This window comes from Hevea brasiliensis, chromosome 11, assembly GCF_030052815.1.
Source record: "Hevea brasiliensis isolate MT/VB/25A 57/8 chromosome 11, ASM3005281v1, whole genome shotgun sequence".
Classification (NCBI taxonomy): domain Eukaryota; kingdom Viridiplantae; phylum Streptophyta; class Magnoliopsida; order Malpighiales; family Euphorbiaceae; genus Hevea; species Hevea brasiliensis.
Window position 1 is genome coordinate 7,937,043 of NC_079503.1, and position 11,430 is coordinate 7,948,472.

Sequence of the window (11,430 nt, forward strand, 5' to 3'; positions counted from 1 at the left end):
AATAAATTTTAAAAATTTATTGTATTAATGAAATAATTCTTATATTTAAATAATTATTTATTTTATATAATTGTCTAATTATAAAATAAATAATTAGTTAAATATAAAATTTTTGTAGAGATTATTTTATTAATAAAATAATCTCTACAAAAATTTTATATTTAACTAATAATCTCTACAAAAATTTTATTTTTGTCAATTTAAAAAAATAAAGATTAATTTATTAATAAAATTAAATTATTATTAAAAAATAATATTAATTTATTAATTTTTGCTTATACCTTAAGAAATTAATTATAAATTATCCAAAAGAAATTGCCTAGGTCTGGAATTATAGCGGGAAATGGGTGAGGTCGAATTGGCAGATGCAGGGTGAGAAAACAGGGACCTTATCCTCATTTGTGTGCACAGGAAAATAAAGGCAAAGGAAACAATAACAAAAAGCAGAACAAGGTAGAATTATTTATTTATTTAAATTGGTGAATCACGTGCAACTCATCCCCAAAAAAACTTCTTTCATTTGTTTATTTTCAATATTAAAAAAATAAAATTTATTTTTCAAGAATAATAAAAAAATAACTGGTTTAAAATGCGACAGCTGCATTCTTAACCGTTTTCTCTCCTTTCCCCTCCATTTAATCATTAGTTACATTACTTAATAATAATAATAATTTTAATATGAAATTTAAATATTTTTGGTGGATGACCTGAAGATCTCTATTCATTGTTTGATTGGCAGAGGGATGTTATGCATTTGAGTGGTGCCGTGTACGGAATTAGAATTGCTACGGGATTTCGCCCACTCTTTAATATGATTTCGATTGAATTCAGTTTTTGATTGATTTTTAGAGGATCTGCTTTCTTTTCAGCTTTGAAGATTTCAGGAATTGAAGCCGCCAGCAATTCTAGGGCTGTTTTTGCCGAGAATCCAATTTGCAGGTTTTATTATTATTATTATTATTATTATTATTATTATTTACTTTAACAACCGCTTCATTCAGTCGTGAAATATTTTGGAACGCTTAAAAAGATTTTTGAACTTTTTAAGTTTTCAGTTTTTAATTTATGTATCATTACATGCATGAGACTCCTATGCTTAAAGGAAATTTTAGGTTTTAATTTGGGTACTAGTTATTGATTAACTTGCGAATAGCGCCAACTTTTTAGTTACAAGACTTTTCAGTTTAATTAAATTGCTGTTGTGATTATGGGTTTTTTTTTTAAAGGGGGGTACATGTTTTTCGAATTGAGTTTGTAAAAGGAAATCTTGGTTGTGTAGTACATTCGTTTGATTAGCCGATCCCTATAAATTTTTTGGTGAGTGAGTTGAGTTGAGTTGAGTACATTCGTTTGATATCGATTTTGGGGTTTGATTTTCACTGGAAATTTTGGTTGTTAGTACATGTTTTGAGAGCAATTCAGCTGAATTTGTTTTGTTGGTGCAGTTGTAAGGCTGTCGCAAATGAGCATTACATAATGAGGTGGAGGTTCGGCTGGGATTGCTGTCAATGGGCAAACCTGATAAAAAAGTATCTGATTTTGTTGATATAGTTAAATCCTGGATACCTAGGAGGAGTGAACCAGCGAATGTGTCAAGGGACTTTTGGATGCCCGACCAGAGCTGTAGGGTATGTTATGAGTGTGACTCCCAGTTCACAGTATTTAACCGTAGGCATCATTGTAGACTCTGTGGCCGAGTTTTTTGTGCTAAGTGTACGGCAAGCTCAATTCCTGCCCCATCAGATGACCCAAGGACAGGCAGTGAAGATTGGGAAAGGGTCAGGGTCTGTAATTATTGCTTCAAGCAATGGCAACAGGGGATAACAGCTGTTGACAATGGGACCAATGTGGGTAGCCCTGGGCTCAGTCCATCACCCTCTGCAACAAGTTTGGTCAGCACCAAGTCCTGCTGCACCTTTAACAGCAGCAGCAGCACTGTTGGTTCAAATTCATACTCGACTGGGGCTTACCAGACTCTGCCATATAGCTCTGGTCTTAGTCCTCAACAATCTGCTTCAATGGATCCAACTGCAGTTGACCAAGAAAATTTAACTTGTGGAAGGAGTTCAGATGCTCCTGCAGCTGCATTCTGTTCATCTGCAAACCAGTTTGGGTATTGCATGAACAGGTAATTGGCCTTCCTATTTGTCTGTGTATTTTACTTCTTTGCTTTCGAAACAGTGCATGCCAGTGAGATTTTTGTTTGAATGCTTTATTAGTAAGTCTGAACTTAGGAGGGAACCAAAAGGACAAAAGATTTTGATGGAGAATTTCTCCTGGTGACTGATACATTCTGTTTAAGATATAGCTTGGCTTCTTTACTAATAGTTATCTTGTGCCGTTGATGCATTTACATATTGGAAGGTTTGTTTTCATTGCATGGTTAAGCATAATTGTTCAAGTTCATAGTATCATGCTTCAGTGCTTTTCAGTTATTGATCCATGATTTATTTCATTCTCATCTTTCTGTATCAGGAGTGATGATGAGGATGATGAATATGGTGTTTATCATTCAGTTTCAGGAACAAGGCATTTCTCTCATGCTGATGACTATTATGGGCCAGACACTGTTGATGATGTTGACCACATGTATGGACCACGTGGAATAATTCACGATAGAGATCAAATCGATACAACAAGCATAAGATGTCCACCATTATCTGAGAATTTTGACACACAGGGTGTAGACAAAATTAAGAATGATGGGGAAGAAGCTTATGGACATGATGGTGATGAGTGTGAAGCTTCTTCCTATGATGTGAATGGTGCTGATGCTGAACCTGTTGATTTTGAGAACAATGGGCTACTTTGGCTCCCTCCAGAACCAGAAGATGAAGATGATGAGAGAGAAGCTGTTTTATTTGATGATGATGAGGATGATGAAGCTACAACTGGGGAGTGGGGTTTCTTACGCCCTTCAAACAGCTTTGGTAGTGGCGAGTACCGCTGTAAGGATAAATCAAGTGAAGAGCACAGAAAGGCGATGAAGAATGTGTTGGAAGGGCACTTTAGAGCTTTAGTAGCACAGCTCTTGCAAGTTGAAAATCTATCTGTAGGTGATGAAGATGCCAATGACAGTTGGTTGGAGATAATCACTTCTTTGTCCTCGGAAGCTGCTACTCTTCTTAAGCCAGATACAAGCACGGGTGGAGGAATGGATCCTGGTGGATATGTGAAGGTTAAATGCATAGCCAGTGGGCGTCGTAGTGAGAGGTAATGGTTGAAAGTGTATAGAATTTGTATAATTTTGACTAACTAACAATGAATTCTGCAATAATATATAAATTATTTTTGGGTATATCTCTGGTTGCTGTACCATTTGTATGTCAGTGATTGTAGTTTTCAGTAATTAAATGGAGCTTCAAACTATCTATTCTGCATCATGAAGATGGTTTTTATGTTCGAAACTGTTTGCATTGAAAAGATGCTTGAAATGTTTCCTTGCACTATACTGTCACTTAAAATATTTGGTTACAGTTGTGTATTTATATACTGTCATGGGAGAATATTCAATTTTGATTGCTGACATGGAAGATTGTGTGATCTAAGGAGTTTGAATAGGTGGTATAGTGAGAGGAATATTTATTTATCATCTTTTTCAATTTTATTGTGATGATGTATGAGTTTCTTTATTATAGTAGAACACTTAGTCTAAATAGGGCAGAGCAACACATCGAAATTGTGTTAATAACTTTACTGGTTCTGTATCTGATTAGTTTACCTCTTTTGCTGCTATCTACAGTATCCATAACACTGATGGGATTTTTATTTATTTATTTTTTTTGCTAGTATGGTGGTTAAAGGAGTTGTCTGTAAGAAAAATGTGGCTCATCGTCGAATGATGTCAAAAATAGATAAACCACACTTTCTAATCCTTGGAGGAGCTTTGGAGTATCAGCGTGTATCTAACCATTTGTCAAGTGTAGATACTTTGTTACAACAGGTTATAATTGTTCTAACTTCAGCTTTGCTTTAGGCTTATACTGAAACTTCAAGTTTTTAGGATTTTCATTGCGGGATTGATGCCTATGGAAACATTTGTTTCATCACTTAATTTTTGCCTTTCATTAAATGATAGGGCTTGCTACCTGTTTTTATGGGCATTATGCTCCTTTTCAGGAAATGGACCATTTGAAGATGGCAGTTGCAAAGATTGATGCTCATCACCCTAATGTTCTTTTGGTAGAGAAATCAGTTTCCCGATATGCTCAAGAATACCTTCTGGCAAAAGACATTTCCCTTGTTTTGAATATTAAGAGGCCACTTTTAGAGCGGATAGCCCGCTGCACTGGTGCACACATAGTCCCTTCAATTGATCATCTCAATTCACAGAAACTGGGTTATTGTGACCTTTTCCATGTGGAGAAATTTCTTGAGGAGCATGGCAGCGCAGGGCAAGGTGGGAAGAAGTTGACTAAGACTCTGATGTTCTTTGAGGGTTGCCCAAAGCCTTTGGGTTGCACTGTAAGTTTTTGCAGTCTATAGACAAATACACACACAAAGTGGAGTTGCATAATTTACAATGCCACTTCTGATCATAGTCAGCAGTGTCGTTTAGAGTACTTCTTCATTGGCCAGAGACATTTCCTTGTAGTTTCATTTATGGTTTCTTTACCAAAATTAATGTATGGTTTCATTTATGGTTTCAATTATGACTGAATTGAGAAACATAATGTAGCATAGACTAGGAAGCAATTTGCAACCTGATTAGTAAGTTACAAGAATTACATTAATTAATCGCTCCTTGCTTGGGCCTTTTGATGTGTTCTCTGATATAAATATGGCAACACCCGTGGAGTAACTCAGCTACTTATTAGACTTGCTTAGGGACTGCAATTTGAGGATAGATGTTGTAAAGATAATTAAGATAGAGTTAGTAATTTTCTTTTCCGTCATCAGATTTTGCTTAAGGGTGCCCATGGTGATGATTTGAAGAAGGTGAAGCATGTGGTCCAATATGGAGTTTTTGCAGCTTATCACTTGGCATTAGAGACTTCTTTTCTGGCTGACGAAGGTGCTTCCCTTCTGGAGCTTCCTTTGAAGTCTCCAATAACTGTTGCATTACCTGATAAACCATCAAGCATTGACAGGTCCATTTCCACTATACCTGGTTTTACTGTCCCTGGAACTAGAAAGCTGTCAAGTTCCCAACCTCCAAGCATAGTACAAAAATCAAACAAAGGTATCATCTCAGATGTGGCCTCACCTACCAATTTTGAGCCTGTTTGCGAGTCAGGACATGCTGATTCTACTTTTCTGTCAAAAAGTCCATCTTCTCAAATTGAGTACAGGAACCTTTGCTCAAGCTCAACTGAACACACTGGTTCCTTGACTTCTTTGTATCCTTTAGGGCAGGACGCCTCAGGTCCTTGCCATAACAAGTTATTCTCAGATCATGTCTCGGGGAAGGATTATAAGACAGAAGCTGAAGAATCCTTTCAGGGCAAAAGAGCCAATTCGGACAGTCCTTTATTTTGTACATCTTTTGGCACCTCAGTAGCATTGGAACAAGATATTGACAGTAGCCATGCTGATGGAAATGTTTTGGCTGTAAAGAATGATGGTAACAATCATGAAGAGATTGGATCAACAAAGGAGGAGTTTCCTCCATCACCTTCAGACCATCAGAGCATTTTGGTGTCATTATCAACACGATGTGTGTGGAAAGGAACTGTGTGTGAAAGGGCCCATCTTTTTCGAATAAAATACTATGGGAGTTTTGACAAACCTTTGGGGCGGTTTTTACGAGGTCATCTTTTTGATCAGGTGTTACATGTCTCTATTCTTGATATGATTCATTAGAAAAACTTTTCCTTTACAATTATAACAATAAGTTGTTGTTTGGTAAACTTGTCTTTTCACTAGAATTACCGTTGCCGTTCATGTGAGATGCCATCAGAAGCTCACGTTTACTGTTATACTCATCGGCAAGGTAGCCTTACAATGTCTGTTAAGAAACTCCCGGAGTTTCTTTTACCAGGGGAACGTGAAGGCAAAATTTGGATGTGGCACAGGTGCCTGCGATGTCCACGGAACAATGGCTTTCCTCCAGCCACTCGAAGAGTAGTGATGTCTGATGCTGCCTGGGGTTTGTCTTTTGGGAAATTTTTGGAGCTTAGCTTTTCAAATCATGCAGCCGCAAGCAGGGTTGCAAGCTGTGGTCATTCCCTTCACAGAGATTGTCTTAGGTTTTACGGGTATGCTTTCTTTTGTTTATGTGGCATTTATGAAGTGCACAAATGTTGAAAGAGGAGTTGTTTTCTTGTATTGCTGCTTTCACTTTCATGTGCAGTTGAATCTTGGCTGATGTCAAGATAATGCTTGCAATTTTGTTTTGACATGAGCAGATTTGGGAGAATGGTTGCTTGCTTCCGCTATGCTTCAATTGATGTTCATTCAGTTTATCTTCCACCACCAAAAATTGAATTTAACTGTGATAATCAGGAGTGGATTCAAAAAGAAGCAAATGAGGTGCAACAATTACTAAACTTGTTATTTTTCAGCAAAAAGTTTTATGTTCATCAATACTTACAAGATTGATATTGTTTAACAGGTACGTCAAAGGGCAGAACTTCTATTTACAGAAGTGCAAAATGCCCTTCATCAGATTTCAGAGAAAACATTAGGTGAAGGATCACAGAATGGTAACTTAAAATCATCTGAATTATCAAGATTTCATGTTGCAGAACTAGAAGGGATACTGCAGAAGGAGAAAGAAGAACTTGAGGTACTCAGTTTGGGAATCCTTCTATCCCTTCTCCCCCACCAAAAACCAAAAAGAAATAACCAAATCTATAGAAGGGAAATATTTCCTGTACATCTGCAAATACAAATACATAATATATGGACGATATGCAAATCAGGCTATTCACTAAGTGATCAAATTTGCAAATAGAGATAGACTCCAAATGCTGTTGCCACTGTTATTAGAATCTTATGATTCTCTATTAAAGTCATGCGATTCGATTCTTCCTCCTACCAATTTGAATCTATGGGGTGAATCACAACGTACCTAAATTGTGACTGAATCTTACGATTCGATAGTGAATCGGGTGAATCAATATGAATTGACCAATTTGGTCGATTCTTTTTAGAGGTTTGTTAGACCCCATAGGTTCAAAATTTAAAATTTCACTTCATTTTTACTGTGAAAAGTGCACATAAAACCTTTCCTTAACTATTTTTCTTCCACTAGCCATTCTTTTCTCTATCCCTCTTCTTTCTTTTTCTTTTTAGTTAATTTACTTCTCTAATTATAGTTGTCAAATTATAACTTTTTATATTAATATATTCTGGCTTTTTAATTTAACTCACCATCCATTTTTATCATTTAATTATTTGATCAAATTTAAATGGGAGTTTCAGGACATGCTCAATGATAATCATTGTTTACAATTCAAGAGTTCATATTTTATAACACAAAACTATGTAACGTAATTATAAAGCATCTTTCTCATTTGCTAAATGACATATATATACATATATGTATATGTATATATGTATGCCATTATGCCATTATGTGTGTGTGTGTATTACTTTTTTTTATAACATATATCATTTTTAATATATTTGGAGAATTTTTATTGAATCTTATTATTCGATTTGATTCTCAATTCTCAATTCACAAAATAAAGATTTCGATTCTCAATTTGAATCTTGATTTGACAACTATGGCTGTTGGCCAGCTTCAACAATTCATTAAAGAGAGATTCAGGGATGATTATCTGATCTATTATCTTCAGATATTGCTAATAATACAATATTTTATTTCATTTGGATGTGGGCATGTAATATATTGTTTTACATATTTGTGCTTGTACCACAGAGACCTTTACTTATTAATCTTGCTTGCATCTTGGTTTATCATATTAAGGAACCATACACAGTCTGAGTTGTGACTAATTGATGTAGAAGGAATCTTACATGTTGTGGCAAAAATGAGGCAGATATATTTCTTCAGTTTACCCAAATTTTACCTTGCATTAGGGGAAATTTATTCTTTAGCTTATCTGGTTACTGATTCAAGCTATTGGCAATTTTAGGAATCTTTACAGAATGCAATATCTAAGGAGGCGAAAGTTGGCCAACCTGTGTTTGATCTTCTTGAGCTTAATAAATTAAGGAGGCAGATACTCTTCCATTCTTATGTTTGGGACCAACGGCTGATTTATGCAGGTAGTTTAAGCAACACCAATCCTGAGGAAGGTCTAAGGAATTTTGTTCCAAAACTCAAGGAAAAACGTGTCAATTCTGTCGAGAGCCTTGTTGAGGTGGATACATCTCTTAAGCCTGGCAAAGGCTTTAGCAATTGTGATTCCATTCTCGTGCATACAAAGCCAGAGCTAAATCTTAATCAAGGAGGAAATGATAGCTCTGTTAGCCAGTCAGTCAGGGTACATGAAGGAAGGGACAGAGATCTGGACCTGAACCTGATGAAGGATTCAGAGCTTTGTCTTTCTTCTAGTGCAAAGAGTAATGAGAAAACTGACCCTTCAGAATCTGGAAATGTTTTGCGGCGAGTCCGTTCAGAGGGTGAGTTTCCAATTGTGGATAATTTATCTGACTCACTTGATGCAGCATGGACTGGCAAAAATCACTTAGCTATGATACTTGAAGAGAAAGGTTTCTCCCTTCCTGATTCAATTCCAGTAAATTCAGTTGCTGCAAATGCAGAATTGGAACATTGTATTGTTGACAAAGGTGGGTTTGAGGTTGTTCATTCTCCTGATTCTGCATTAACCGCAAAGTGGCCTCAAAATGTAGAAAACTCCAGTACAGTGGGAATGCCATTTCCTAATTTATACAGTTCATTCAAAAGAACTTCATTGGATGCTCAAAAGATTGGTATTAGCGAGTACAATCCTGTTTATGTCTCACTTTTTAGAGAGTTGGAACGGCAAAACAGTGCTAAGTTGCTTCTGCCTGTTGGCGTCAATGACACTGTTGTTCCTGTTTATGATGATGAACCCACTAGCATTATAGCATATGCACTTGTCTCACCTGATTATCATCTCCAGATGTCTGAGCTTGAAAAACCAAAAGAATCTGGGGAGACTACAATTTCATTGCCACTCTTTGATTCAGTGCATCTACTATCATTTAACTCTTTTGATGAATCAGTTTCTGATATTTACAGAAGTCTTGGTTCTATTGAAGAAAGCATCCTGTCCATGCCTGGGTCCCGAGGCCCTCAGATTTTGGATCCTCTCTCATACACTAAGGATTTGCATGCCAGAGTTTCTTTTACAGATGATAGTGTTCAAGGAAAAGTGAAATATATGGTGACTTGTTACTATGCAAAGAGGTTTGAGGCCTTAAGGAGGATTTGTTGCCCTTCCGAATTTGATTTCATACGATCTCTTAGTCGCTGTAAGAAGTGGGGAGCCCAGGGTGGCAAGAGCAATGTTTTCTTTGCTAAAACTTTGGATGATCGATTTATCATCAAACAGGTTACAAAAACGGAGCTGGAGTCATTCATCAAATTTGGACCAGCATATTTTAAGTATTTATCTCACTCAATCAGTACTGGAAACCCAACTTGCCTGGCTAAGATACTTGGTATTTATCAGGTATTAGTTGTTTCCTTCATTGAACTTAAGAAAACATAGCAACCTAGATTAAGTTAGCAAATTTTCCAATTGTAATATAGTTATGAACACCCTTTGGAGCCTGGTCCATTTTATATTTTAAGTAGGAGCTTCTAGTCATACCACAATATTCAAAGTTAAATCTCCTGTATTGATGAGGTTTTTGTCAATTTGAGAAAAAAAAAAAATAGAGTTCTTGTGACGCAAGAGAATCTGTTTTTTAGTTCTTTTAAAATAGAATGTAATTTTCACTTTGTAATCAGGCTTATTATTAATGTATAATTTGGCTTTTCTTTTGATGCATCATCTTGAAGGTTTCATCAAAGCACCTCAAAGGGGGGAAAGAATCGAAAATGGATGTTCTGGTAATGGAGAATCTCCTGTTTAAGCGAAATGTTGTACGGCTTTATGACCTTAAAGGATCTTCTCGATCACGATACAATCCAGATACAAGTGGGAGCAACAAAGTTCTGCTGGACCAGAATTTGATTGAATCAATGCCAACTTCTCCAATTTTTGTGGGAAACAAGGCAAAGCATTTGCTAGAGAGGGCTGTCTGGAATGACACTTCATTTCTTGCCGTAAGTTGTCACTGAATTGCAGTGCTTTCTCCCTCTCCTGTGCTTAAATAATTATGTAACTTTAGTGGTTTTTCTTTATATCTTATTTCCTTTCCCTGGAGCACCTGTAATGTGTCAAAGTGTACCAGGTAGTTCCAATTCTGGGAAGGGGAACCGTTATTACTTGTTAACCCTATATATTATGCGATCTCAGTGTGCCATTTTCATTTCAGTTTGAAAGAAAATTCGGTAAAAAAAATCATTGGATTTAAGGCTCAGTCAGTAATTGCTACACCTGAATCTCTTGTGGTGTTCACCATTTAGTGCAGTGTTATCTAGCTTTTATGTATTGTTTTAATTTGTTGTTATATGTTGCTACAGTCGATTGATGTAATGGACTATTCGCTATTGGTTGGTGTGGATGAGGAAAAGCACGAGTTGGTACTCGGAATCATTGATTTTATAAGACAGTATACGTGGGACAAGCACCTTGAGACCTGGGTGAAGGTGAAGGCATCAGGCATCCTTGGCGGGTCTAAGAACGCCACTCCAACTGTGATCTCACCCGAGCAGTATAAGAAACGATTCAGAAAAGCAATGACAGCGTATTTTCTTATGGTGCCAGACCAGTGGTCTCCCCCAACGGTCATCCCCAGTCGGTCTCATTCAGACCTTTGTGAGGACACTTGCAAGGTCAAGCTGGCGCCTCCGTTGATTCGTAGTGCGACACCTTTTGCTTGTACATGCCAAGATGTAAGTTGAGTTTTGATTCCCACCGCCTTCCCTCTCTTCTCTCTCCTTTCTTTCCATTTAATTTTTTTCTTTCTTTCCTGTTGTAATTTTTGGCTGGTTACCACGTTATATCCTCTTGATATAGAATATGTTATTGTCATCGAACCCCTTTTTTTAATATAAGCAGCCGGAAAAGGCTCTTTTAATGCGTCGAACTTTTTCAAGGAAATATGCAAAAATTTTTCTCGCTTTCTTTTGCTATGCAATTCGGTCAAATGCCTATCGTAATTATGATATTGATGAATACTATTTTAACTGTAAAAATGAGAATCCTCAAGTTCATTGCTATTAACATATGAACTACATATTAATTTGTTTATAATCAGCATCAGAGGGTATTCAACAGTTCAATTACAATAAACTCTTGTTCGTATCCACTAATCTCCAAACTTTGTCCAATTATAAACAGCTTGATTCATTAGCATTGCACTTGCAATACGGTGGCAGGGCTAATTTGGCACTGTAGTAGCTTGAAATTGCTGCCTGCCAGG

General features: G+C 36.6%; 1 protein-coding gene across 1 annotated transcript; it reads left to right on the forward strand.

Annotated features, from left to right (window-relative positions):
• Positions 1-646: 646 nt before the first annotated feature.
• LOC110636560 (1-phosphatidylinositol-3-phosphate 5-kinase FAB1A) lies at positions 647-11,087 on the forward strand. Its single transcript, XM_021786320.2, is given in 13 exon segments — positions 647-939; positions 1,446-2,128; positions 2,476-3,213; positions 3,790-3,943; positions 4,120-4,464; positions 4,900-5,766; positions 5,866-6,197; positions 6,348-6,471; positions 6,554-6,727; positions 8,043-9,569; positions 9,902-10,168; positions 10,529-10,829; positions 10,832-11,087. Coding segments are annotated over 12 exon segments (5,487 nt in total). The 5' UTR covers positions 647-939; positions 1,446-1,508; the 3' UTR covers positions 10,870-11,087.
• Positions 11,088-11,430: the final 343 nt, after the last annotated feature.